Source organism: Plenodomus lingam (assembly GCF_022343315.1).
Source record: "Plenodomus lingam strain CAN1 chromosome Unknown contig_19, whole genome shotgun sequence".
Taxonomy (NCBI): Eukaryota; Fungi; Ascomycota; class Dothideomycetes; order Pleosporales; family Leptosphaeriaceae; genus Plenodomus; species Plenodomus lingam.
The window spans coordinates 389,576-416,183 of record NW_027093936.1 but is presented as its reverse complement, the minus strand read 5'-3'; the positions used below and the strand labels follow the sequence as shown (position 1 = coordinate 416,183).

Sequence of the window (26,608 nt, the reverse complement as noted above, 5' to 3'; positions counted from 1 at the left end):
TGGTGATCTACTTCTGTCCCATGCCCCCTCGATCATCAACTCGGAGACTGCCAGTACCGGTAATACGACAACGTGTACCGAGGTCTATCCTCCGTCCACTCCGCGATCTTCAATCGATAACCTTGGTGAAAGTCACCAACAATGTTACAACGCCGCTGCGGTCCACAATCCACGGGAATAAGACCGGTGTGATGTAGAGTAGCCTCTCCATTCAACACCTCCTCCACAGAATGTGTTGCCCAAACTGTTGACCGAACCTCAAGTACTTCATCTGCACATGCAACCTGTTCAATGGCACGCAACTGATTTCGTGCTCGAAGACTGGCTGAACATCAAGTAACCAACGAATGCGCCGGCAGCCACAGCCAACATAATCCATCCATTATATGTCATGAACAGCAACCTGCAGAAATTGATCAGTCTTTGCGCTTATTGCGTCCACATGCCGTGTTCAGAACTTACATGACGAAGAAGGAATAAAAGACTTGCACGGCATACAGCGCCGCCTTCACAATCTTGTGTTGCTGCTCCGCTTTCCCAGCGTTACGCCCTGGGCCAAGTAATGAGCTCGATTCACCTGTGATATCTTTTTGTGTTTGCGCTGCATTCAGCCAATGTCCAAGGGCAAAGGTGACAGTAGTAGGAAAAGATCATCCAATTCTCTCCATCTCCCCCGAGATTTCCACCTTACACCGTACGCACATCAGACGGGATATCAACTCACCTCGAACATCCCCACTCCTTCTTCCCTCAACCACTCCCTGTGTATACGCCTCGTATCGTCGCGACATTTCGCGCACGGCTTCATAGCCAGCCGTGAGCAGGACGATGGCGAGGAGGGAGAGGATGAGGGACAAGGTGCCGTCGATGCGCCAGCCGCGAAAGATGATGCAGAGGTTGGTCGTGTCCCAGGTGAATAACATCTGTAGGATACAAAGACCTGTTAGCATGGAATGCGGTATCTCTGGAAGACAGAGAGAAGGGATAGAGCAGAGTTCGTACGTTCATGTTACACATGGGCTCATCACCGCCCATGCCTGGCATACCGGGCATACTGTGGTCGCTGTGGCCGTGGTCCATGTCCGAGTGAGACATGATGTAGTTTTTTTCTGAATTCTGTAATGTATCCAGGTACCGGCAGACTTCAAATGGGGAAAAAGAGATATATAAAGAAAGAGACCAGACAAGGTGTCACACGCAAACCACATTTCACACTGGCCACATGCCTATGTACCGACATCACGCGTCGCGCCATGGCGTAGCAAGCACGGGCTGGCGCGGCCATCGCGGGGAAGAATGAGCAAGTTAAGCTCACCCACCCCCCACATATGAGCGAAGGACCCTGGATTGCCTAGGCCCTAAAGTTACTGAAGTCCAGGCCTCTGGGCTCCCAAAGCACGCAACTGAAGACTGCCCGTCTGCCAGATTTCACACAAGGCGACCAAACGAGTGAAGCGCGACAAATATCACGGCAATGGCTTTGCGACGAATGCTACAAGCAGCCAAAGGGTTCTGGCAAAACTCACCGCACGCGCCGGTGAAGACCTCCGCCGCAACCTCGCAACGCCACTTCACCCAGCCGCCTGCAGGTGGACACCTGGGTCCACCATTGAACATACCAAAATGGTGAAATCTGCCCTTTTGCATATTCCGCCGCGGCCCTTATCCACCCCCAAAGAACAGCCCCCGAGAAACATGATTCGCTGACCTGGATTTGTCCCTCGCAAACAGGGTCGCAGAAAACTCCCACATGCTCAAACCCCCAATCAACAATTATTGCGTGTACAACGACTCGGTCACCGTCATGATCGTCGGCGGCCCTAATGAACGAACAGACTATCACATCAACGAGACAGCAGAGTGGTTCTATCAGTACAAAGGCTCCATGCTCTTGAAAGTGGTCGACCATTCCCTACCTGCTGACCAGCAATTCCGCGATATCCATATTCACGAGGGGGACATGTTCCTCCTGCCTCCGAATACGCCGCATAATCCCGTGCGATTCAAGGATACGGTGGGGGTGGTCCTGGAGCAGAAGCGGCCGGAGGGCAGTCTGGATAGGTTGAGGTGGTATTGTCAGAGCTGTGGGGAGAAGGTGCATGAAGCTGCGTTTCATTGTATCGATTTGGGCACACAGATTAAAGAGGCAGTGAATGCATTCAAGGAAGATAAGGAGGCGAGGACATGTAAGAATTGTGGCACGCTCTGTGATACCGCGCCGCAGAAGACGGCATAAGGTTTGTGGCATTGAAGCGTCGAGGCGCAAAGGTATGGATATGTATCATAGGAGCGCAAAGATCTACAAGCCTTTCCACATCGTCTTTGTGATGTGGTCGGTCTTCTTTCGGCTGGGCTTGACAAGACCCAGGTATCTCAGCTCAGCTAGTGCTCGCTGGAAGAGAGCCCTGAAATGGGGTTAGCCATTGATTGAAAGGTTGTGATGACGCTTCAAACTTACATCGTCCTGGGCTCGTTCTCCTCTTCCCCATCACCTGCTATTGCGTTGAATGCAGACCACAGATCGCTCACATTCATTAATGTACCAGACTCGAGGTACATCTGATACACAATCGCGGTCGCAGGCTGAGTCGCAGAGAGTGCAGCTACGTTCCCATTAACTCCAGTACAGCATTCGCAACCCAGATAGTCGTGGGGGGAGGCAAGTGCCCGCTCGATGGCGAAGCGTGGCTTGGCCTGGAAGACCTCTGTGTGTGGTGACTTTAGATCGTAAATTAGAATCTCCGCTAGGAACAATGTTCGAGGATCAATAAAAGACTCCGAGAAATATTGTTCAAGTGCATCGTAGAAACGACCGACCAGATCCGAGTACGCTTTGTCCTGCTCCGAGAGCGCAGCCTTGTGTTTACTTAGTAGCACCTTTTGTGCAACGACCGTGGTCCTGAGACTGTCGTTACGAACATCATGCTGCGTACGAAGAGGCGCATTGGTATCGTTGTTTTTCAAGAGAACATCAAGCTCTTGTTTGAAAGATCCTAGGTCAATCGAAAAATAGTCACCAACGAACTCTTCCAAGACCGCAAGGAGATCCACCAACTTGTCTGAGGAGACCTTCTTGGTCAACAACATAGTCTCTCGTAAGAGGGGTGAGCTGCTGATTTCTCCTGCTGCTGAGCGAGTCCAGATAGTTGACAACCGGGCCTTGGGCGATATCTGAAGGACTTCGCGTATACTCGCAAGCACTTGAGTGGCATGACTGAGCGCCGAAAGAGCTTGGAACCCAACTGCTTTGTGTCGTGAAATTTGTTCAAACAGATATTCGTCTGCTTCGAGTAATTGGCGCACATGCTGAACTTGACCAGTCTCCAGCGCAGACTCTACATGCTTCCGAAACGAGGGCAAGTTGCGAGCAGCTTCAAAAGCCGCTGGAGAAAAGTCTTCAAAGGGTAAGTCTTCATTCAAGAAGATTGTGGGGTAGCTTCCATAAAAGTGCGACATGTAAGCGTACTTGAGTCCATCGCAAAAGTCCTGTGTATTTTGCAGGTGATCTTTCTGTCGGTCCAACATACGACGACACAGAGTTGGCCCAACGCACAGCCGGGTATCTGTATTTGCCACGGTCGCGCGGAATAGCTTCTCGATGATATCATCCGACTGGATGACGTCGAATTTCTCACCCTCAAGATAGCGTAATGAGTTGCCTGACATGCGTTCTTCGAAGCTCTCTGCGGAAGTAGCTATGCCGAATAACAGAACGAATGGTATGCGGTCAAGCCATGAGCTGTACGCGTTAGCATAATTCGTGAATGACCGAGATCAGGACATACTGGAAAAGATCGACCATATCAGCAAGTAATGCAGCGTCGAATGCTTCGCTGTCCTGAATAGCAACAACAAGGCTCGATGCCTGGCTCTTCTTCAACCATTCTTGGATGTGTCCAAGATCATAGTTAAGCAACTTGGGTCCATTTCTAGAAGACATCACTGGCCGATCTGATTCATCTTCATCGTCGTCCTCAATGCGTGAGGTGGCTTTCTTGATAAGCGTCTTAAGCAGTGCTTTGAGATTTGGACATTCGCTAGAAGTTAGCAAGACGTACGCGCTGTTCGCATCCTCTTTAATCTTTCGACCCAGGCGGTCGAAAAAAGGACCATGGGATGCGATGCTGGGGCCTGCGATTACGAGAGCTGTGGGAATAGCAGATTTTGTGTCATCTGAAGAGCCGGACGATTTCGTGATGAAGTTGACAATATTTTCCTGGGTTGCGCTATCCGCTCCCTCTAATGTGTCCTGGCGCTGTCAGCTTTGTGAATAGTCGCATTATGAGAAGAGTGATATACATGGATTCGCTGCTCTTGTTGGGTCCATAGATTGTGGTAGACTTTGAGTCGTTCAGACAATTGAGCGTGCGGGTCGTATGTGCTTTTGCGTTGACGCTTTGCAGGTCGCTCATCTGACTCTGATGGCTCGTACACATAACAACGTTGATGCTCCATCTTATTTTCAATCCTTGTTCATGCGGATGTCCTCAGAATGCCCAGGTGTTGATCAAGGCTAGGGGTTGCAATGGAGTGGTGAAGCGCGACTGGGGAACGCGTGAGCACGGGACTTTGCGAATTAGGTTAGGGCTTCACTCCAGCAGTCCCATCTAGTACATCACGATTGTTCGGGACATACTGTTCATTATCTAAATGGCACATAGTAAATGAGATGAGCTCTTCGTGTTTCATTGCTTCTCATCGTAGATGAATGTATATATTTATCCAGAGAGGTCTTGCTTTTCGCCTCCGCCCACCTACCCACCTCAATTGTGCTTCTCTACTTGGGTAGGCATGCAGTGCTCTTACAGCTCATGATGTAACGCTAGCTCTAGATGCCTGACAGTAGCATGAATTTAGAGATCCTCAATAAAATCACTCTGATGCCTATAGTGTGCATACTAAGAAGCATGTGACCGTCTAGGCGCAATCAACTAGGTGTCTGCGTAAGCACGTTGTAAGGCGCACGATGGCAACGCAATTACATGTACCAATCTACTCACGATCATCTGTATCTACAGATTATACGTACCTTTTGAGTTGCTTGGAGTTGTGGGAGTATAAATGCGTCCTAATACATGTCTGCAATCTTCATCTCCTGGCTAGATGCTCAGATGACATGCAGTCTTGCTGGGCTTTGTTGTGACATCAATAAAACGTATCGGCTACTCTCAATCATGGTCTTCTTCAGTTATTCCGGGACAGCCTTCCATTTCAGCATCAGGGTATTCATATCCGCAATACAGACAGTATCTGTAGTTCTCGCGAAGATGCACGAGGACTTTATGCAAGCGCTCCGAGACCGGCAAGGCCTCGAACTCTGCAAGCTCCGGATCCTCATCCTCGAGATTGTGCTCAAGGGTGGTGTAGAATGGGGCCAAGTCTCTACCCTGTGCCACCTTGGAATCGTTATCGTCGTCTTCAGGAGCCAGTGTCGGCAATCGGGACGAAAGGCTGTTCTCCAGTTCACGGCGCTGTTGCTTTTCATGCTCTTTCTCGACTCGTCGTCGAGCGCGGGCACGCCAGAGGACGTTGATATCCTTGAGCGGCTTTTCGACCGGCTCTGGGGTTCCCTTCTCCTCTGCTGCCTTATCATGCAGTCGCTCGGCCGTTCTTTGAGCGTTGTCCAGGTCTCTCTCTAGCTTCTTCTCCTTCTGTTCTTGACGCCGCATCTCCAGGTAGTCGCCTTCCTCTTCTTTGGAGCGCTTGGCGAGCCTTTCAGCCTCTGCAAACTGTTCTCTGAACTTGCGCTTCTTCTCAGACTCCAGGCCTATACCTCCTCGGTCTTCCTTTATGTTGACCTGTATAGGGTCTTTACGCGCATCTTCAGACTTGCCCAGTGAGTCGCCCTGCTTGAAGCCAAATTTAGCCATCATCTTGAATCCTTTGTTGGTCTCGGGTAGAGCTGTGGCAAGCGCTGCCTCGCGAGCTGCCTCTGCTTCCTCCCTGCGCTCGGCCTTGGTCTTCTGTCGCGCTTTTGCTTCACCCTAGGATCCAGATTAGGTCAGGGCGTATGTGAATATTGGTGAAGAGACGCACCTCTTTGCGTTTGCGAGCTGCGCGCTGGAGTGACGTTTCGAATTTTGGGCCTTTGGGCGCATCCTCGAAAACCATGTTCATGTAGTCATCCTCGTCGTCTGATTGCGCCATGGTTTTGGAGTATGTAGACTGTATATCGCCGGTCGCAGTCGAAGTAGACAATCAATCGTCGCAACTCTCAAAATCACGACCTACTCGCGTCTGTACCGGTATGCGACGGCCCACATGGCGTTGCTTGGCGCGGTCGGGGCTAGCGATCTGAACTGCCCACCAAGACTCTTCTTTCAACGACCTCTCTGTCTTAAGCTTTCGCTAGCAGCATCATTGCAACCAGCTCAACATATAGTACTTGACCCACGTAGATCATTTTGCGGCCCGCGGAATCCACTTCACCTCATTGTCCCACGCTGCCTATGTGGTCAACGGATGAGCCTCAGAAACGGACATGGTTGCTTATTGTGTACCCCTTGCTATGATCCAATACGGTATACAATGGTGGAGAGGGCAGTGTCTCTTAGAGAAGTCTGCTACATACGGTACATAAGCAGCTGAATGCGTGTACGTGGGGTTGCACCCCTTTAAGCTGCTGCCTTCCAGGACCGAGAGTTGACCACTGCCAGTCCAAAAAGTCGTGTGAAAAGAAATGATCCCAATAGGGGCTATTGAGATTCCTCGCTCACCTGCTCCTCTAGGAACAGTTGCTTGTTCACGTTGAAACGATTCAAGGCGTCCACACATAAACGGGATAGCCAGCCGAGAGTTAAGCAATCAGATTGGTGGCGGGAGCAGGCCTGCTCGACGGCTAGCTGGAAAGAGGCCAGAATGCCGGGGGTAACGTCGTAACAAGTCCCCGTGCCATTCGGCCCACCCATGTCTCTCATCAACAATGGCCAGCTCTCATGTCCCAAACCATCCTATCAAGTTTGTCAACTCCTGCATCATTCATTGTCGCCATCATCGCCGGAACAAAGAGCTAAACATGTTGGGCGAACATGGCCGCCGGCGCGCCAGCCACTCACGTTGGCTGAATAGCCATAGTAGTATCTACGATACCTGTGTACACGATCTCTGGCACAGAACAAGACCCTGTCAAGCATGTGCCAGACGATTCCTCGGTATCATGGTCGCTAATACGCTTCGACTCCGCAATGTGTCCGGAGAGGTGGCAGTCATCTCGGCGTGTGACCACAAATGGCTACTCTCCCTTATTCTCCTAAACGACGGTTCGCTTCGTTGACAACGTTGAGCCTGTCACTGATCCTGCCTGTTTCGACTTCCGACATACCCACTCTCGTCGGCGAAGCGCTCTTTGGGAAACGGGTAATGATTGTCGTATTCAATGTGCATGTGCCTTTCTTTCCAAGCGTCTTAAGACCCTTGATCACCGTAAAGCTATTTCCCCACATATCTCCACCTCTACTTTCTGAGGCATCTCTGTGGAAAGAAGACCTGTAGGCGATACACGATTTGGTTGCGCTGGTTCGACTATCTTACAGGCTTTCGACGTTTTCTGCTTCTTCTGTTCGCCTACTAGACGCGACCGCTCCAAACCCCAACATGGACAGCAAAGTTGAGCCTTCGCAACAACAGATGGAGCACAGTGCCGCTGTAAGAAAGGGTGGCTTAATGAACACTTTGTATCCTCCAGGACCACGGCCAGGCGCAAAGGGTCGCATGAAGAACCATTGCAGGAAGTTCTGGTGGTGTGGTCAGTCGTCCGAATCGTGAACAACCATATACCTGCTGACGCGTTTAGACTTGCTCGTTTTCGCCATCATTGTTCTGATTATTGTGTTGCCCATTATTTACGTTGCCATTCCGAAACGAGCTCAACGCGAGCTCAACGCCTCTACTCTGGAAGTAACAGCACAAGAAGTCACCAGCCCTTTGCCTGAAAGCGTGCATCTCAAGATTGACACCGTCGTCCGAAGCGACAGCAGCTATCACCCGACCATTAGGCCTTTCCGCGCTGGACTCTCGCTCAAGGATCAAGAGCCGTTCCTCTACGTTAATGTTCCTGAGGCCAAGTCGGAGGAAGTGACCTACATCACAATCGATCAAGATGTCAACTTTGACTCCGTCGAACGCTTTTCTCAGTACACCCAGGCGGTGCTCGCTGCCGAAAGCCTCGATGTCTACATGGATGGAAAAACCAAATTGAAGCTTTCCGGCCTACCCACAATGTCCGTAAACTACAACAAGGTCATCACCATGAAAGGTATCCATGTCCCAACCACCCAACTTGTACACAAACTATACTGACACTGCTCCTCCCTCCTCCATCCAGGCCTCAACAAACTCGCGGGTCTTAACATCACCGATGTCCGCATCCTCTCCGGCAGAGAAGAAATCCTCCCCGACGGCTCCAACCTCATCGGCAACGTCTCCATTCCCAATCCCTCCGTCATGACCCTCGATCTCGGCAACGTCACCATGAATCTCGCCGTCGACGGCCGCTCAATCGGCTACTCCCTCATCCCCAACCTCGTTCTCCGTCCGGGCAACAATGTGCTCCCCATGCAGAGCCGCGTCGACCAACTCACCATCCTCGGCCTCGTCCAGTCCACCTACAGGAACGCCGTGCTCCCCATTGAAATCGTCGGCAACTCGAGTATCGCGAGTAATGGCCAGCATCTGACTTACTATGAAGATGCGATTAAGGGTAATACTATTCGTCTCGATTTGAATGTTGCTTCGGCCTTGGCCCAGATTGGTATTAACGTCACGAGCTCGGCATAATGGCTCGGTCGTTTTATCTCTAGGTTGGATTGCTGAATTCTTGAGGTGCGGCTGCCGATACCTGATGGTGTGCAAGTATGACGACAATGTTACACTACGAAAAAAGTCTCACGAGCGTGTCGCGTGGTGATGCTACATTTGCTCGTGCTGAAACCATTCATATTTTTATTTTTATTTTATTTTGCCCTGTTTTTTCAACCTGTTCTTGCGCCAAAAAAAAATTAGTGCGTGTACTTTTCATCAAGCTATGGAATTTTGACATGATCTGGGTTACCGTAAAACCACAACAATCATCATCTCATAAACCACTGCGCCCCCCCCTTCAAACCACACCAACCACTCCCCACTCCCCCAATGATAAAACCCACGCTTCCCCACACTCTCACAACGCATCCATGATTCCATCCCCAAACCCACCATTCTATCCTCAACTCGGCGCAAGCAGGGAACACACACCCCGGATTTTCACATGCGAGAGAGAGAGCACCGGAACCGAACGACTTTGCTCGGCTTTCCCCAGAAACGCCGCTGTTCCCGCTGTTTACCGTGTCGTGTATCACCCGCGATGATCTCTGCTGATCGACTTTTCTACTTTTGTTGCGTGGACCGAGGGACTAGTTACATGGGATGCCTGCGTGTACATTGTGGCTTTTTGGGGTGCGCGTGATGGGATGGGGTTAAGGGGGTGGGGAGAACTGGGCTGGGATGGAGAGGGATCATGGAAGTGCTGTGAATGTGAATTTTCGGCAGGCGGAGTAAACAATTTTTTGTGCGTTTAATTTAGGAAGATATAGGTCAAGTGTGCTCCTTGTACATATCTTGTGTCTGTTGTGCAGTGGGCGTGGTAGAATGCCTTTTAGCCATCCATCTCCCACTCATCCATGAAGAATTCTGCAATGCTCACTGCAGTTTCCTCACCAACGGCAGCTTCAAGTTTCCTCACACAACCCGAGTCTCCAGCAACAGCACCCAGAGCTAGGAGGACAAGCTCCCTCAGACTACCTGCAACGTCGCTGAGTGCTATCACTTGTGCTTCGCTCAGGGGCGGCATCATAGTGCAGTAGGGTAATAGAATGCCAACTGCGTTCAGAGTGGGTCGAAACGGTTGTCTAGTCACGATCTGCGTGCTATTCTGGTGTGTTGTTTGAAGGCGAGTCGAGTGATGATGTCCAGGACCCAAGGGCTGGATAGTTGTTCTGCTGCCCATTGCTTGACGGGGCTGATCGGAAGGGCCGTCAAGCTGGGGAATGGGAACACTGCTATGGGACTGAGGTGTGGAGGTCAACGCATTTGGGTGCGAGGAAGACTGTTTTACGTCGATCTTGTTCCACCGCATTACGCTGTGCTGGACTGCGAAGCCCATGAGAGATCGGTATCCGACTTGTCGTGTATGAGTACCTGAGTTCACTTGGCCTCAGATGACTTATACCATCTCTTTTCAATGCCACTATGATAAGTCATTACATGATCATCATCTGTTTGTGATGGTGTTGAGGACATGACACACATACGGATCAGTAGCGTGCTGGAATAGCTTGAGTCGCAGGGCAAAATCGTCAGACGGGCAGATGAAACCGATTGGAAGATGGATGGTGTTTGTGATATGAGGCGAGTAGCAAGGTAGAAGTGAGATGGGGCGGTTAGGTACACATAATCGTGTCACGGTCGAGGAAGGGACGGCCGGCTGTATCGGCATCCATAGATCAGTAGACCCAACAAAGCCTCACTCGCGTCCAAGGTTATCTAGCAATCTCGAACAACGTGTAGGCGTGTTTAGAGCAGTGTTCTTTTTACTGCAGTCCCGCTACTGCGATCGAGCTGTGCGTGCGCTGAAAGGACTCGTCTTGCTTGGTAGGTCAAAGTTACATTGTGAAATGGGTATCTTGAGCGGAGAATTTATACAAGATGGGAGATCGGACTGTGCAACCAAAAGAGACTTTGCGCGTCAATATACAATGGGCGAAATGATTACCGAATTTGCCAGACACATGGCACTTATTGTGCTCGATTCTGCGGTGAAGGTTCCGATGGAGGTTGTAGCATAAGCGCCGATTTCTGCTCTGGCGCTGTTGACAGAACTGCAGGAGCAGGTCCATTCGTTGTTTCGGCCTTCTTTTCGTCATTCTTGCTGCTGCCCTTAAAAAAACCTAGCAGCTTGGACGCTGTAGGCTCGGGGTGTTTCGCTTTCAGCTCCTCCAACTCTGCCTTGACAGCCTTCAATTCGTTTTGCAATTCCTCCAAGTCCTCTCGTATATCATCTCTTGCATTCCGCGCCTTCCTTCTCTGCCGCCAGTTTTCGAACAGGATCACACCAATGCCAACCATGAAGATGAAGGTTTCAGATGCGAAGTTTGCGCCCATCTCAATTGCCTTTTGTTCTGACAGTGGCCGAATGCGTGGCTTGATCCTCTCTTCTGCTTTCTTTTTGATTGCTTCCCGCTCCTTCTCTGTAAGGGCTTCTTCCGCACGCGTCTCCTCCTCCGTCAAGACTGTTGGCGCCGCTGCTTTCTTTCTTGCGGCTTCGGCCGCAGCGACCTCCTTCTTGATTTGGCGATCAATGACTGCAGGGTCCTGGAGAAGGCCGAGACGCATGCGCATGTCAATGCGATGCAAGCCCTGGGCGAACGAGACGCATATTCTTCGGAAGCGCTCGTGCTCGTGGGCGTTGCGTTTGATGGTGTTCTACTTTGCTTGTGAGTAAGCATGGAGGAAGGAGAAAGTGCATGCACGTACCGCCATGGGCTTTGCCAATGTCCTCACGAACAGCGAGGTCACCTTGAGGGTGAGAGACATGGTGTGCTATGCTGTTCTATGGGAGCGTTGCTGTTCCAAGACAAGAAATGGGTGCAATTGAACAGTGCGATTGTCTCTCATCGCAAATAGCGTATCACACAATCATACTCGTCTCGAGAGACTTTGAGATAGTCTGCAGAAGCCAAGCCACAGAAGGACAGTGGGCATGGCAGTGTTGGTTTTGAGGCTGCCTTGGGCTGCTCGCTCGCTCTTCGCTCACAGTGGAGTGGCTCGGAGGTTCTGGACAGGGATGACCGACGTCGGTCGCGCCTAGTCCGCTTTGAGCAGAATGTCAACAAGCGCGACACGATCCATCCAAACAGCGGTCAACTGGGGTAGCCAGAAACATACAGAGTCCCCAAGTCCAAGTCCCAGTCTATCCACGACAAGACAATCTCACCGGGGAACGCAGAAGCTCACAGTCAGTTGGCGGTGGTAGCGTAGCGACTCGCTTCCGACAAATCCCCACCTGCGGATCGAGTGCACGGGGCCCGGGGGGGGGAAAGGGGAGCGTGTCACGTAAGCCCTGTCACCTGGCAACAAGGCCTACCGGTACTTGGAGGTAGCGTACCTTGTTTGTCAACACCCGAGCCGGACCTCCAGCGCTCACTAACCAGCGCTCACGCATCCCGCCAACTCCACCCGCCCCAATGTCTGCCCCCTCGATTCACGCAGAACCCCCACCGGCTGTGGTCAGCGACCCCGAGGGCTTGCAGTATGAGACGGGCCCCCAGCTGGGCAAAGGCGGCTTCGCCATCTGCCATCGCGCGAAGCTGCTGGGCCATGAACACCTGGGCAGCAGTACCGTCGCTCTGAAGATCGTCAAGTCGCGGATGGAGCCTCCCAAGCTGGCGCAAAAGGTTCAGCGCGCCGCGACCCAGGCTGTGCTGTCTACACTCTTACTGACGCGCTGCAGTTTGTGACGGAATTGCAGATCCACTCGAAGCTGTCCCATCCCAACATTGTCGAGTTCTACCGCGCCTTCTCCTTCGAAACCAGTACATATGTTGTTCTGGAGCTATGCGAGAACGGCTCTCTGGCCGATGCCATCAAGAAGCGCAAATACTTCACCATGCCCGAGATTCGACGGTTCATGATCCAGACCTGCGGCGCTATCAAATACCTCCACCAGCGCAACATTGTCCACCGAGATTTGAAGACGGGTAACCTCTTTCTGGACCACAATATGAATGTCAAGGTTGGCGACTTCGGTCTTGCCGCACTACTATTATCACCGGGCGACTATGGGGCGATCCGGCGAACGACCATGTGCGGCACACCAAACTACCTTGCGCCCGAAGTCTTGGAGAAGACTGGCAAAGGCCACGACGAAAAGGTTGATCTGTGGGCGATTGGTATTATGATGTGAGAAGAGCATTTGCACGGCATAGGGGAGCGTTTGGTTGACACAAACAGGTACACACTCGCTGTCGGTCGCGCGCCATTCCATGCAGCAAAGCGCGAAGACATCTACCGGAAACTCAAAGCCCGTGAATACAACTGGCCCGACCTTTCCAAGTTTGCCAATGAAATTACCGACGACCTCCGCGATATAGTATCATTGCTTTTAGTGCACGAGGACGAACGACCAACGCCTGATCAGATTGTAGCCCATGACTTCTTCAAACTCGGCTACATACCACTACAGCTCGATAGCGGATGCACCTCTCGAGTACCCAAATGGCCCCAGAACCGTCCACTGACAGCTGCAACGAAAAGGCGAGGATACACAGAGGAGTGGTGGCAGCTTTGCAAATCCTCTGCCGTGGGCGAGTACGAAAAAAACAAGTTTTTCGGAACGTACGGTAGTCGAAGGAACAAGACAGTGGCCCGCGATTGCCAAAAAGAGATTGAGGCGGGCAAACAACCGAATATACCTTTTGCACCAGACGTTGTATACGTGCCCTTCCCTGCGCGCGTTCACTGGCCTCATCAAGCACCGGGTGGATTGAGCGAGATTTCTGAAGAAAAGGAATCATCCGTCGAAGGTACAGCCCTGGTTGAAACCACGGGAAACGACCGAGCAAAGGGACGTCTACCGCGAGTCGCTAGGAAAGAAGAGCCTTTACCTCAACTCAAGGAAAATGTGGAACCGGCTCCAACTCCCGTTCCAGCGCCAGCTCCGGTGCAAGAGCCCGAACCGGCACCTAGGATCTTGGACAAGAAGCCGACCCGTCTAAGGGCAGTGCGGAAAATCTCGAATCCAACCAGAGTTACAGCGCTGGCAGCGGCAGCGACGGAGACGGCAATGGCCTCGGCACCTGCGCCAACACGCGCACCGCGAGAAGCTCGAACGACGGCACGAGCTAGAACAGTGAAAGAGCCTATCAAAGACGCTCCCAGAGTGACGGCAACCGGACTGCCAGATCTACCTCCACTGAGGGTGGCCAAAGCCACTGTGCCAGCAGTCGAGAAGTCAGAGCCGAGGAGCCACACGCCCACAGATCGAGAGACCCCTCGATACCGTACGATAGCCAACGAGATGGCTTTCAGTGATCCTATGTCAGTTCTAGCGCGTCTAATGGTTTTCCGAGATAACCTCGCCCGGGCATTGAACAGGAAGCCTACAAAGTCAAGGCGGGATCAGCCTCCTCAGTTACCCTTTGTTGCTAAATGGGTGGACTACTCTCGTAGGTATGGTGTAGGCTATGTCCTCGATGATGGCAGTATCGGTACGCTACTGTCAGCGGAAGAGAATTACCCAGTGACAATCGCCTTTGCTACAGATGGCTATAGTCATCTGCGCAAGGCAGGAAACAATCGAGAGCTTGCAAAAAGCGTGGCACTCAACTACTACACCCATGTTAGAAGCGACCGAGGGCTTTCGCCAATCGAGGTCCTGGACAAGCGACGAGTGGAGGAGATCCGGACAGTGTGGCACAAGTTTGGCAAATACATGTGCGCCACGTTTGGTGACGAGGAGAAGCCGATGAGGAAGGACCCTCGTGTGAACTTCGTCAAGTTTTACCAAAGACTGGGAAACGTTGGCGTCTGGGGCTTCGATGACGGCGCATTCCAGGTAAGACATTCCCATGTCTCAATACTTACGCTCGTTTCTAACAGTGTACAGTTCAACTTCCCTGACCACACCAAGCTCGTCTTGTCATCGGACGCTGGCTATGGACATTTCATGTGTCTGCCCCTGGATGCGACATGTCTCCTTGAGGAGACCGGCAATGTGCCATGGAGGCACGTAAAGGCACGCGCGAATCTGCGAGGATCTCTTCAACAATTGCTCTACGGCTCCGCAGACAAGCAAGACACATACAAGGAGCTCACGGAGAGCAACCTCCTCCGTGCAAAAATCGAGTTCATCTATAGAGTGGTGAGGGAGTGGACCGAGCAGGGCGGACTGGGCTGCCTTGTAGACCCAAAGGTGTATTCGTGGAGCGGCCCCCAGTTGGAGGAGACTAAGCGGTTGGACTGGGCGAGTGTTGGGCGTTTTGGTGGTGATGTTTTTGCATGATAACGAATTTTCTTCAGTCAAGGCAAAGCGGCGGCGTTCGGGATTTTTGGGTCATTACTACTTGGGCATACGCATTTGCAGGGCGTCTCTTTTCTCTCTACAGCAATGTTGGATCGCGAACCATTGCTTGCTCGCGGTTTCTCAAACACTCTTTCACGACGGATGCGTGGCGTTAAGTACCTAGTGGAATCCATGATGAAGTGATTGCGACTCGCATGTTCTGGTTGCCTGCCTGTCGGTTACCTGATGGCTGATTGTGCGACACGTAATGGGCCAACTGTATGCGTGGCGAGCAGGTCTGGCGGCTTTTGTAAGTTGGTAGGTAGGTAGGACGGCTTTGCTGATTGAGCACGCGCGTCTGTGGCTGTGCTTTAGCTCCGGCTTGTCCGCCCAGGATCCAGGGCTCACTGTGACATGACGCTGCTGGGCTATCTTCGAGACTCCAGGCCGCTGCCCGCAGATCTCACATTCACCTCCCCCCCCAGCATTGAGGTACCGACCCTCACTTGACACGGATACACCTTCACTCGCTGCTTGCACGTCCCTATACTATATACTGCCTCCCTATTCATTGCAGCAACACACAGCACCCCGCCAAACCACACAAACACTTGGTCTAAGCTCGCTATCGGGCATCAACCATGGTATTCTACCCAAAATCACGGTATACGCAGGAAACATGTGCGCTGACACGCTGCTCATATAGGCGGTTACAAAACGCGCAGGGCGCAAGAAGGAGACGGCGGCCGGCAGAGGACAGCCCACCTCGCAGTTCGCGAAGAAGGCCGTCTTCGAGACCACGAAGAAGAAGGAGGTGGGCGTGTCAGATCTGACACTGATCAGTAAGGTCTCAAACGAGGCCATCAACGAGAATCTGAAAAAACGGTTCGAGAATGGCGAAATTTACGTGCGTCGACCCGCTTGCGCCAGCCCCGCGCGACACCACTATGGCACCATGGCGACGAGACATACAAAAACAGCAACTGACGGAGGTATAGACATACATTGGGCATGTGTTGGTATCGGTCAACCCGTTCCGCGACTGTATGTGGCTACCTAGGAGCTCTATGGGCAGAGACTAATGTGGCGCAGTGGGCATATACACAGACCAAGTCCTGGACAGCTACAAGGGCAAGAATAGGCTGGAAGTGAGTCGCACAGCCGTACTGCAGTAACTAAAACTGACATCAACAGGTGCCGCCCCATGTTTTCGCAATCGCCGAGTCAACATACTACAACATGAACGCATACAAGGAGAACCAATGTGTCATCATCTCGGGAGAATCTGGAGCAGGAAAAACTGAAGCCGCAAAACGGATCATGCAGTACATTGCAAACGTATCAAGCGGGTCCAATTCGTCGATTCAGGAGATCAAGGACATGGTGCTGGCCACGAATCCTCTGCTCGAATCTTTTGGAAACGCAAAGACGTTGCGAAACAACAACTCCTCGCGATTCGGAAAATATCTCGAGATCCATTTCAATTCACAGGGAGAGCCTGTGGGAGCAAACATTAATAATTACCTACTAGAGAAATCGCGAGTGGTGGGCCAGATTGTGAATGAGCGAAATTTCCACATTTTCTACCAGTTCACAAAAGCAGCGTCACCACAGTATCGGGGTATGATGAAGCACGTCAGAATTAGCGTAATGGAGGCTAACAGTGATAGAAATATTCGGTCTGCAACAACCGAATGCCTACCTATACACCAGCCGATCAAAGTGTTTCGACGTTGACGGAATCAACGACCACGCAGAGTTCGATGACACCCTGAACGCCATGAAGGTTATTGGTCTCCAGCAAGCTGAGCAGGATAATATATTCCGTATGCTTGCGGCGATATTGTGGCTGGGAAATGTCTCCTTTCGAGAAGACGACTCAGGAAATGCCTCCATTGTCGACCAGTCAGTGGTCGATTTTGTCGCATACCTTTTGGAAGTGGATGCGGCGCATGTCAACAAAGCTCTTACGATCCGAGTTATGGAGACTAGCCGCGGAGGACGCCGAGGATCCGTATACGATGTGCCTTTGAACTGCGCCCAGGCGATGTCAGTACGAGATGCGCTATCTAAAGCAATCTACTTCAACCTGTTTGACTGGATCGTGGAGCGCGTCAACCTGTCCCTGAAAGCACGAAGCGAAACAGCTCATTCTATCGGAATTTTGGATATTTACGGCTTCGAGATTTTCGAGCGGAACAGCTTCGAGCAGCTGTGTATTAATTACGTCAATGAAAAACTTCAACAGATTTTCATCCAATTGACGCTGAAGGCGGAACAAGAAGAGTATGAGCGAGAACAGATCAAGTGGACCCCAATCAAGTATTTCGACAACAAAGTCGTGTGCGAATTGATTGAAGAGAAGAGACCACCGGGCGTCTTCGCAGCCTTGAACGATGCTTGCGCGACAGCACACGCGGATCCGACGGCAGCTGATCAGACATTCGTGCAAAGATTGAACGCACTTTCCGGCAATCCGAACTTCCAACCTCGCCAGGGTCAGTTCGTTATCAAACATTACGCTGGTGATGTGTCGTACGCAATCGATGGCATGACAGACAAAAACAAGGATCAGTTGTTGAAGGATTTGTTGAACCTGCTGGGCCAAAGTGGCAACACTTTCGTCCACACTCTCTTCCCGAATCAAGTCGATCAGGACAACAGGCGACGACCACCAACGGCCGGTGATAAGATCAAGGCCTCGGCGAACGACCTAGTCACAACCCTCATGCAAGCCAAACCATCGTATATTCGAACCATCAAGCCAAACGAGAACAAGTCGCCAAAGGAGTACAATGAGGCGAATGTTCTTCACCAGATCAAGTATCTTGGTCTACAGGAGAACGTACGTATTCGACGAGCCGGTTTTGCATCCCGTCAAACCTTCGATAAATTTGTGGAGCGATTTTTCCTGTTGTCGCCCAAGTGCTCGTATGCGGGCGAGTACACCTGGACTGGAGACTACGAGTCTGGAGCCAAGACAATTCTAAAGGACACCAATATCCCAATTGAAGAGTTCCAAATGGGCGTGACCAAGGTGTTTATTAAGACACCTGAGACGCTCTTTGCGCTGGAGACAATGCGCGACAAGTACTGGCACAACATGGCCATTCGCATTCAACGCGCCTGGAGGAACTACCTACGGTACCGCATTGAGTGTGCGACGCGCATTCAACGATTCTGGAGAAAGCTCAATGGCGGCAAGGAGTTCATTGAGCTGCGTGATCAAGGTCACAAGGTTCTTCAAGGCCGAAAGGAGAGAAGAAGATACAGTCTGGTTGGGTACCGAAGATTCATGGGAGACTACCTTGGTATCGGTAATAGAGGGGGACCAGGCGAGATGATTGCACAAGCCATCGGAATATCGAATGAGGAGGTACCCTTCTCATGTCGAGCAGAGATGCTGGTCTCGAAGCTTGGCAGATCAAGTAAGCCAGAGCCACGGATGCTCATTCTTACGAAGAAAAATGTCTACTTGGTCAAGCAGGTAATGGTCAACAGACAGGTCCAAATCCAAGCGGATCGAACCATACCTGTGGGAGCCATCAAGTTCATCAGCTGTTCTACGTTGAAGGATGACTGGTTTGCAATTGGTGCTGGATCGCCTTCAGAACCGGATCCACTGGTGAACTGCGTCTTCAAGACGGAGTTCTTCACACATCTGACCAATGTACTACGGGGATCTCTGAACCTGAGGATTGGTGATACGTAAGAAATGCCCTCCCTATCAATCTGAGACATGACTAACCTACCACAGCATCGAGTACAACAAGAAGCCTGGCAAACTAGCCAACGTTAAGGTAGTCAAGGATCCTGCGATACCACGAGACGACCTCTACAAGAGCGGTACCGTACACACCGGCCCCGGCGAACCACCGAACTCGATATCCAAGCCCACGCCCAAAGGCAAACAAGTGGCCGCCAAACCGATCACAAAGGGCAAACTCCTACGGCCCGGTGGTCCCGGCGGCGGACCGTCCAAGCTGGCTAGTCGCCCAGCGCAACCGAAACCTGTGCCTCAGCCTGCTACTGTACCGCAGCCTGCTGTATCACAACCACGTGTTGTGCCTCAGCCCGTTGCAGCGCTGTCAAATGGTCACGACCGCAACTCGTCGGCAGCGTCGAACCGGGTTCCGCCGCCGCCTCCTCCGCCTGTTGCACCCGCAGCTCCCCCTGCCCAACCAAAGGAGCCAAGGTACAAGGCGTTGTATGATTTTGCGGGACAGTCGGCTGGAGAATTGAGTTTGGGTAAGGATGAGATTATCCTGGTCACGCAAAAGGAAGACAATGGTACGTTTCTCCCCACCTATCACCTTTCCCTTCTCGGGTAGAATCATGTGCTCGTATCAAAGTACGATACTAACACAACCTTCCAGGCTGGTGGCTAGCATCCCGCCTCGATAAATCTGCGTCTGGTTGGGCACCTTCTGCTTATCTTGAGGAAGTCATTGTTCGTGCTCCTGCGCCTCCGCCACCCCCCCCTGCCCGTCCGGCAAACGGCAAACCAAAGCCCCCTGCGCCGCCAGGCAAACGTCCCGCAGCGCGAAAACCTGTATCTGCTGTCAATGGGGATAGTGCGAGGGATAGCGGATACAGCGGAAGTGGGGGCAGCACGGTAGAAGCTGGGCCGAGAGATAGTGGGGGAAGTATTGCGGGGGGTTTGGCGGAGGCTTTGAGGCAGAGACAGGCGGCTATGCATGGCAAAAAGTCGGAGGATGATTGGTAGATTTGTCCTCTTTCTTTTCTTTGCTTTTTCTTATGGGGAAGAGTAGCTTGGAGGTTGAGAGAGGGGTAGGACCATGATGGTGTGGAGTGCGGAGTTTGTGTAGCGTTGGGGGATTTGAGGCAAGAATGGACGGTGGGGAGCGGGAGGGAGGGGAAGTGCGAGATAGAAGTTTACTCCAATAACGTAAAGATATTGTTTTTTCATCTCATTCTGCCGGCCTTTCTGTCTTGGCTGTGTTTCATGTGGTTCTTGAAGGAAGCGGGTATGTTCGCGGATTTGTTTTGTGCATGGACTACTACTGTATTCATCATAATGCTGTCGTCGATCATTAATTATAGTGCGACAGGCGCATATTCTTAACCAGCAATTTAATCTGGACGCATAATTGTGTGTGCTCATTGCAGATTTCCTCGTAGCCAGCGCTCAAGGAAAACACTAAGGACCTCTGCAGATTGCCAAACAACAATCATCCAAGTTCTTATAGGCAAGGCTATGTCGGCCAGCTAACACTATGGTACAAAACTGGTTTATAGTAGCTATATTTATCTAAAGTAGACTAAGAAGTAGTTTAGGTAGAAGAAGTAAACCTAAATAGGGTTTATTATACTATATATTCTATAAAAGTAAACTACTTTTATTTCTACTTCTATTAATCTACTAGTATTATATAGTAATACCTAGTTTCCTACTATTTAAGTATTTTACCCCTCCTTTCTTTAATCTTCTTTACTACCTCTACTACTACCTCTACTACTACCTCTACTACTACTACCTCTACTACCTCTATTATTACTACCTCTACTACCTCTACTACCTCTACTACTACCTCTATTACTACCTCTATTACTACCTCTACTACCACCTCTATTACTACCTCTATTACTACTACCTCTACTACCTCTACTACTACTACCTCTACTACCTCTATTATTACTACCTCCACCACCTCTACTACCTCTACTACTACCTCTATTACCACCTCTATTACTACCTCTACTACTACCTCTATTACTACCTCTATTACTACTACCTCTACTACCTCTACTACTACTACCTCTACTACCTCTATTATTACTACCTCCACCACCTCTACTACCTCTACTACTACCTCTATTACCACCTCTATTACTACCTCTACTACTACCTCTATTACTACCTCTATTACTACTACCTCTACTACCTCTACTACTACTACCTCTACTACCTCTATTATTACTACCTCCACCACCTCTACTACCTCTACTACTACCTCTATTACTACCTCTATTACTACTACCTCTACTACCTCTACTACTACTACCTCTACCACCTCTATTATTACTACCTCTACTACCTCTACTACCTCTACTACTACCTCTATTACTACCTCTATTACTACTACCTTTATTATTACTACCTCTACTACCTCTATTATTACTACCTCTACTACCTTTATTATTATTACCTCCTATTAGTAAAAATATTATAACTTATTATTATATTATATATATATATAGTATAAAGCTAATCTTTTCTACCCCTTTTAGTCTTAGTTAGGTATTATAGTATATAATAGAAATAAAACTACTTTTTATACTTAATTTAAACCCCTAACTATAAAAGTAAACTACTACTTTAAACCTATTTATAGGTATATATAAGGTTAGTTTACACCTATATAGTAAACCCCTAGCGTACTATTCTATAGTAAATAATTTTTTACCGTAGTGTGATGTACTATGAGCACATCTTGGAATGTGCTTATAATCTACCTACATAGTAGATGATGTCAAGCTGGCGGTTCTTGAACGATGCTTGTAGGCGGGATCAGTTGCAGTCCACGAGTCCTCACGTGGGCGTGGGCGGGAATGTCCTGCTGACAATGAGATTTTGAGTCAAGAATGGCATGGCAAGGCGGCCCGCAGTGGCTTCTTCCAGGTGCCTCGCCTTGTATGGTACATGTTCGGTTGTACTGTACACAGGTGACTTGGTTGCTATCATAGGACACCTTGATAGAGAAATTGTTTCATCAATTTCCATGCAGTATCTTAGAACCAGTCAAATTGCTTTCGGTAGCTGTAGACTGTCACATCGGCTGGTGGTACTTGCGAGCTTTCGGTAGCAGGCAGAATGTGAGCTCCCGCAAGGTTGGAAGCGACGAAACATAGTGATTTCTGTGATATCAACTGCAATCAACTCCAGACACATGATGCTGATATCGGAGAAATACCTGGGAGCCCTCTACCCGCTACCGGTAATCAAGAGGTCCAGGTTGCGGCACGTATATCAAGTGGTAAATGTACGGTAGCAGGCGTGCAGACGTGTAGGGTAACCCGGTACAAGATCATTTACTCGTCCTTTATCACCATCAAAACCATGTCCTGCACATGATGTTGAGGAAGGATGTCGTGATATATATGAACTTGTACAATGACCCATTGGACAATCAACACTCGCATATCGGGCCGGTCTACAGATGCGGAGACTTGTCAACGGTCGCCCGGGCCTCCTTCCCGACAATTCCGGCATCCAGGACGCCAACTCCGCTAATCCAACCTCTCAACATTAATCCACCACTGACTGGTATCGCTCATACCGTGCCCCATACTCTGACTGCCTAATCTGCGTTTCGGGGCTTCAGGTCCGCCATCCTCTCTCAGTTAGGAACTTCAAGGCGTCGAATTGAAAGTCTTTTGTGCTTAGCAGACCGAGCCAGGGTATGGCTCGAGACCCGCGTCTTTGAGCCCAAGTGTCCAGAACGCGAATGGTATTCTACAACTCCTAGGCGGCAGAAGCTTCAGTATGTCAATCTTGCATGCAGCAATGTTGGGGGCAACGCCGTCGAAACGATTTACTCCCGTTGTACTCTAGCTTTCGCCAGAATCAAGCCTTTACCATGATCTAGATAGAGATTGGACCGTTATAAGAGCCTCTCTAAGTACCAGATCAAGATAGATCCGCCTCAACTTCGGTTTATTGCTGTTCCATCAGCCAATAGTACCCCCGTTGCAGATCTCAGCCTACCTGCCGGCCATCGCTAGCTACAAGGCTTGTTCCAAATACATCCGGATATTCGAGCGAGCGTAGTCTCTTAGGTCCACGCAGCAAATGGCCTCTGCTGAGATTGATTATCCTATCTCAATGTCGCTCAAGTACTAAAAGATGGCCATATACCGCGGACTTTCACTGAGAAACGTTTGACACACCTTGACATTTTGTCCTCACTCTCGTTCACCTTGCATCTCCCCTTCCAAGTCGAAACAATCGCCCCTGCACAGGCTGTAGTGGCGAGTAGCGCAACGTCTCGTTTAACAATCCCCGTCCGTCTGTCTGGGCTAATACGGCCTGATCTACAATGGCCACCATCCACCTGGGCAATGCCAGCCCTACGGAAGATGTCAAGCACATCGACTTAAAGAATGCGGCAATCCATATCCGCCCAGTGGCACTGGACACTCCATCCTTGACGCCCATAGCTACACCTGAGCCAATCTCACCTGCAGAGGAACACGCAATCGCTGGAAAGAACATGTTCTCACTAGAACGCCCATGCGACAAGGCAAGAGACTTGGCAGCCAAGCTGACCTTGGACGAACAGGTATGCATTTTCCGGTCTTTCCGAATAACAAAAATTTGCCCATGATTTCACTTTCCCAATCATGTGTTTTGCAATCGGAGGTCATAGATGCTGTCTGGTCCGACCTTGATATCAGTCCCGAGCGGGGATGATTCTGCTGGATGAGCGACTGGCCAAAATAATATCCACTAAGACTATCAAATTCCGCAGAACAACTGCACATCATGTTTTCCTAATGTCTTGATCGGGTGCAGGTAGTCCATCGAACGACAGTGCTCCACTTGTCTCAATATGCTATTGCATTTTAATCGCGTAAGCTGACTCTATCAGATCTCACTGCTTGCAGGTGCGGACTTTTGGCGGACTGTAGCCATTCCCGAGAAAGGTATCCCGTCAATCAAAACATCAGATGGTCCCAACGGCGCCCGGGGAGAGTTTTTCACCAACGGTACACCTGTCAGTTTATATGCTCTGTTCATCAAGTCGAAAGCTGACAGCAAAGGCTGCATTGTTCCCATGTGGCATCTCAATGGCGGCAACCTGGAACACAGACATGGTCGAAGAGATCGGTCGCCATCTCGGAGAAGAGGCGAAGGCTCGCGGTGCCAATGTACTTCTCGCTCCCACTGTAGGCATGCATCGCTCCCCTCTTGGAGGACGTAACTTCGAATCATACTCCGAGGATCCATTTCTCACAGGCAAGCTAGCTGCTTCGTATATTCGTGGCCTCCAAAGCAAAGGCGTTGCCGCGACGATCAAGCACTTTCTTGGAAATGAGCAAGAGACAGAAAGACAAGCGTATGATGCTATCATCGCTGAGAGGCCGCTCCGTGAAATTTACTTAAAGCCATTTGAGATTGCCGTGCGCGATGCGTCACCCTGGGCGCTGATGAGTGCATACAACATGGTTAATGGGATTCATGCCGATGAGTACGAATATTCAATCAAGAATATTCTCCGCGGCGAGTGGAATTGGGATGGGACCATCATCTCAGATTGGACAGGCACATATGCTACCGCACCATCAATAAAGGCTGGTGTTGACATTGAGATGCCAGGGCCGTCGAAATGGCGCAAGATAGAACAAGTGAGAGCATCAATCGAGAAGGGTGAGCTCGAACAGAGAGATGTTGAGGAAGCTGCCGCGAGGGTACTATACTTGGTAGACCGAACCAAAGGTCTCAGTGATTCGACTCCGGAACGGGCTGAACAATCCATTGACAATATCGAGACACGAAATCTGATTCTTCAAGCTGGTATCGAGGGCCTGACTTTGTTGAAGAACGAGAATCGCGTACTGCCAATACGAAATGCCAGAAAGATTGCTATGATTGGCCCCAACGTCAAGCGTGCTATCGCCAGTGGAGGAGGGAGCGCAGGCCTGAATCCCTACTACAACGTTACCCCATGGCAAGGCATGCAAAACCGGTTCGATGGCAAGATCACCTTTTCTCAAGGCTGCGATAGCTCCAAGTGGCTGCCACTAGCATCTCCATATTGCACATCCAACAATGAAACAGGAGTACGGTTAGAGTACTATAAAGGTGACAGATTTGAAGGGGAACCCGCAGTAATCCAACACAAGGTCAGCACAGACCTATGGCTTTGGGACTCCGCGCCTATGGAACTTTTGCCAGACTTCTCCTTCAAGGTCAAAACTACCCTCACACCCAGGTCTACAGGAAACCATAGTTTCAGCTTTGCATCCGTCGGACCTGGGCGCATGTTCATCAATGGACAGATCTTCATCGACAACTGGGATTGGACGCAAGAGGGCGAAGCAATGTTCTCTGCTTCCGAGGATGTGCTGAAGTCGATCTATCTTGAACAGGGCAAGCCAGTCGAGATACTGATTGAGAGCACTAATGAAGTGCGTCCTGCATCAAAGGTATCCGTGATTGGCCGTCGTCACGATTACGGCGGTTGCCGCATCGGTTATCAGGAAGAGGATAAGATTGATCGGTTACAGGAAGCTGCAGATGCAGCACGAGAGGCTGATGTTGCTGTTGTTGTGATTGGTCTTGACGCTGAGTGGGAGTCGGAGGGCTATGACAGGCAAACTATGGACCTACCAAAGAACGGCTCTCAAGATCGGCTTATTGAGGCGGTTCTTGCGGCAAATCCTCGCACAGTCATTGTCAACCAGTCTGGAACGCCAATTACTATGCCTTGGGCCGACAAAGCCCCTGCAATATTGCAGGCGTGGTATCAAGGTCAAGAGGCTGGCAATGCTCTCGCGGATGTTCTTCTCGGCAACAGTAGCCCCAGTGGGAAATTACCAACGACCTTCCCAGTACGACTGGAAGATAACCCGGCCTACCACAACTGGCCAGGCGAGAACCTGAAGACCGTTTATGGCGAGGGCATCTATGTGGGCTACAGGCACTACGAACGTTCGAAGATTGCGCCTCTCTTCTCCTTTGGCCATGGGCTTACGTACACGACATTTGAATACGGAACACCAATTGCCAGCAGCAACATACTTTCCGAATACGAAGATATTGAGATAAGAGTGCCAGTCAAGAATATCGGCTCGTTTGCTGCCCACGAGATTGTGCAAGCATACGTCAAAGATGTCAAGTCGACTCTCCCAAGACCAGAGAAGGAACTCCAAGCGTTTGGTAAGGTGTTTCTGCAGCCTGGAGAGTCCCAGCATGTCCTTTTGAAGTTGAACAAACACTCGGTCGGATACTTCGACACAAGTCTTGGTCAGACAGGCGCATGGATTGCAGAGGAGGGTGCATTCGACGTATTAATTGGCGCAAGCAGTGCAGACATTCGGTTAGTGCTCTTATTTTCATTTGGACGTTGAACACGCTAACAACAATCTCAGGGCAATAGTGAGCTTTGAAGTGAAGGAGTCTTTCCAGTGGATTTTCTAGGATTACCAAACGCTACTGGAAGATATTTAGTGCTATTACGAAGGCGTTTTGGAGCTTGGCATGTTGCCCCGACAGCACATCGTGTAGAGGGCACTATTTTGTAGTCTCTAAACTAAGGCCATAATGCGCTTGTGCAATGAATAGTATCTTGCTTTTCTGAATATGTGACACCGAAGCTGCAACGATGATAAATATCATTACTGTAGATTCACGAGGCAAAGGCTGCAACTTGAAGTTCAGGTGACATGTCACTTTACGCTGATTTAGAACGTTATATTCCGATTCACATTGATTCATTTCATCAACAAGGCTGCAAACAATATCTAAAAAGTTCGTCACGCTTATTGTGTAGGTCCATTGTTGGAAGTACTCTGTGCGGCTAACTGTCATGCAGGGCAGTGAATAAGGAC

The 26,608-nt window shown here is 50.4% G+C and overlaps 10 protein-coding genes across 10 annotated transcripts; 5 read left to right on the top strand and 5 right to left on the bottom strand.

Annotated features, from left to right (window-relative positions):
* Positions 1–288: 288 nt before the first annotated feature.
* Positions 289–1,095, bottom strand: IAQ61_004153 (uncharacterized protein; the record flags this gene model as incomplete). The annotated part of the gene is made up of 4 exons (XM_066096227.1): positions 289–403; positions 463–586; positions 725–923; positions 1,003–1,095. The coding sequence occupies 4 exons, from the start codon at positions 1,093–1,095 to the stop codon at positions 289–291; spliced, it is 531 nt and encodes a 176-aa protein (XP_065953545.1).
* A 379-nt stretch (positions 1,096–1,474) lies between these two features.
* On the top strand, positions 1,475–2,236 carry BNA1 (3-hydroxyanthranilic acid dioxygenase; the record flags this gene model as incomplete). Its single annotated transcript, XM_066096226.1, has 2 exons — positions 1,475–1,626; positions 1,732–2,236. The coding sequence occupies 2 exons, from the start codon at positions 1,475–1,477 to the stop codon at positions 2,234–2,236; spliced, it is 657 nt and encodes a 218-aa protein (XP_065953544.1).
* Positions 2,237–2,299: 63 nt separating this feature from the next.
* IAQ61_004151 (uncharacterized protein) lies at positions 2,300–4,455 on the bottom strand (the record flags this gene model as incomplete). Its single annotated transcript, XM_066096225.1, has 4 exons — positions 2,300–2,405; positions 2,459–3,739; positions 3,786–4,249; positions 4,300–4,455. 4 exons carry the CDS (start codon positions 4,453–4,455, stop codon positions 2,300–2,302), a joined length of 2,007 nt encoding a protein of 668 aa, XP_065953543.1.
* A 713-nt stretch (positions 4,456–5,168) lies between these two features.
* Positions 5,169–6,147, bottom strand: IAQ61_004150 (uncharacterized protein; the record flags this gene model as incomplete). Its single annotated transcript, XM_066096224.1, has 2 exons — positions 5,169–5,984; positions 6,037–6,147. 2 exons carry the CDS (start codon positions 6,145–6,147, stop codon positions 5,169–5,171), a joined length of 927 nt encoding a protein of 308 aa, XP_065953542.1.
* Positions 6,148–7,593: 1,446 nt separating this feature from the next.
* Positions 7,594–8,775, top strand: IAQ61_004149 (uncharacterized protein; the record flags this gene model as incomplete). Its single annotated transcript, XM_003838760.1, has 3 exons — positions 7,594–7,744; positions 7,793–8,254; positions 8,324–8,775. The coding sequence occupies 3 exons, from the start codon at positions 7,594–7,596 to the stop codon at positions 8,773–8,775; spliced, it is 1,065 nt and encodes a 354-aa protein (XP_003838808.1).
* An 856-nt stretch (positions 8,776–9,631) lies between these two features.
* Positions 9,632–10,138, bottom strand: IAQ61_004148 (uncharacterized protein; the record flags this gene model as incomplete). The annotated part of the gene is made up of 1 exon (XM_003838759.1): positions 9,632–10,138. The coding sequence occupies one exon, from the start codon at positions 10,136–10,138 to the stop codon at positions 9,632–9,634; it is 507 nt and encodes a 168-aa protein (XP_003838807.1).
* Positions 10,139–10,770: 632 nt separating this feature from the next.
* Positions 10,771–11,568, bottom strand: IAQ61_004147 (uncharacterized protein; the record flags this gene model as incomplete). The annotated part of the gene is made up of 2 exons (XM_003838758.1): positions 10,771–11,457; positions 11,509–11,568. 2 exons carry the CDS (start codon positions 11,566–11,568, stop codon positions 10,771–10,773), a joined length of 747 nt encoding a protein of 248 aa, XP_003838806.1.
* Positions 11,569–12,218: 650 nt separating this feature from the next.
* Positions 12,219–15,034, top strand: IAQ61_004146 (uncharacterized protein; the record flags this gene model as incomplete). Its single annotated transcript, XM_003838757.1, has 4 exons — positions 12,219–12,428; positions 12,485–12,933; positions 12,985–14,587; positions 14,639–15,034. The coding sequence occupies 4 exons, from the start codon at positions 12,219–12,221 to the stop codon at positions 15,032–15,034; spliced, it is 2,658 nt and encodes an 885-aa protein (XP_003838805.1).
* Positions 15,035–15,675: 641 nt separating this feature from the next.
* IAQ61_004145 (uncharacterized protein) lies at positions 15,676–19,760 on the top strand (the record flags this gene model as incomplete). The annotated part of the gene is made up of 8 exons (XM_003838756.2): positions 15,676–15,678; positions 15,741–15,941; positions 16,033–16,078; positions 16,127–16,182; positions 16,229–16,655; positions 16,705–18,742; positions 18,792–19,324; positions 19,411–19,760. The coding sequence occupies 8 exons, from the start codon at positions 15,676–15,678 to the stop codon at positions 19,758–19,760; spliced, it is 3,654 nt and encodes a 1,217-aa protein (XP_003838804.2).
* Positions 19,761–22,845: 3,085 nt separating this feature from the next.
* Positions 22,846–26,340, top strand: IAQ61_004144 (uncharacterized protein). The gene is made up of 4 exons (XM_066096223.1): positions 22,846–23,337; positions 23,647–23,772; positions 23,819–26,097; positions 26,150–26,340. The coding sequence occupies exons 1-4, from the start codon at positions 23,095–23,097 to the stop codon at positions 26,196–26,198; spliced, it is 2,697 nt and encodes an 898-aa protein (XP_065953541.1). The 5' UTR covers positions 22,846–23,094; the 3' UTR covers positions 26,199–26,340.
* Positions 26,341–26,608: the final 268 nt, after the last annotated feature.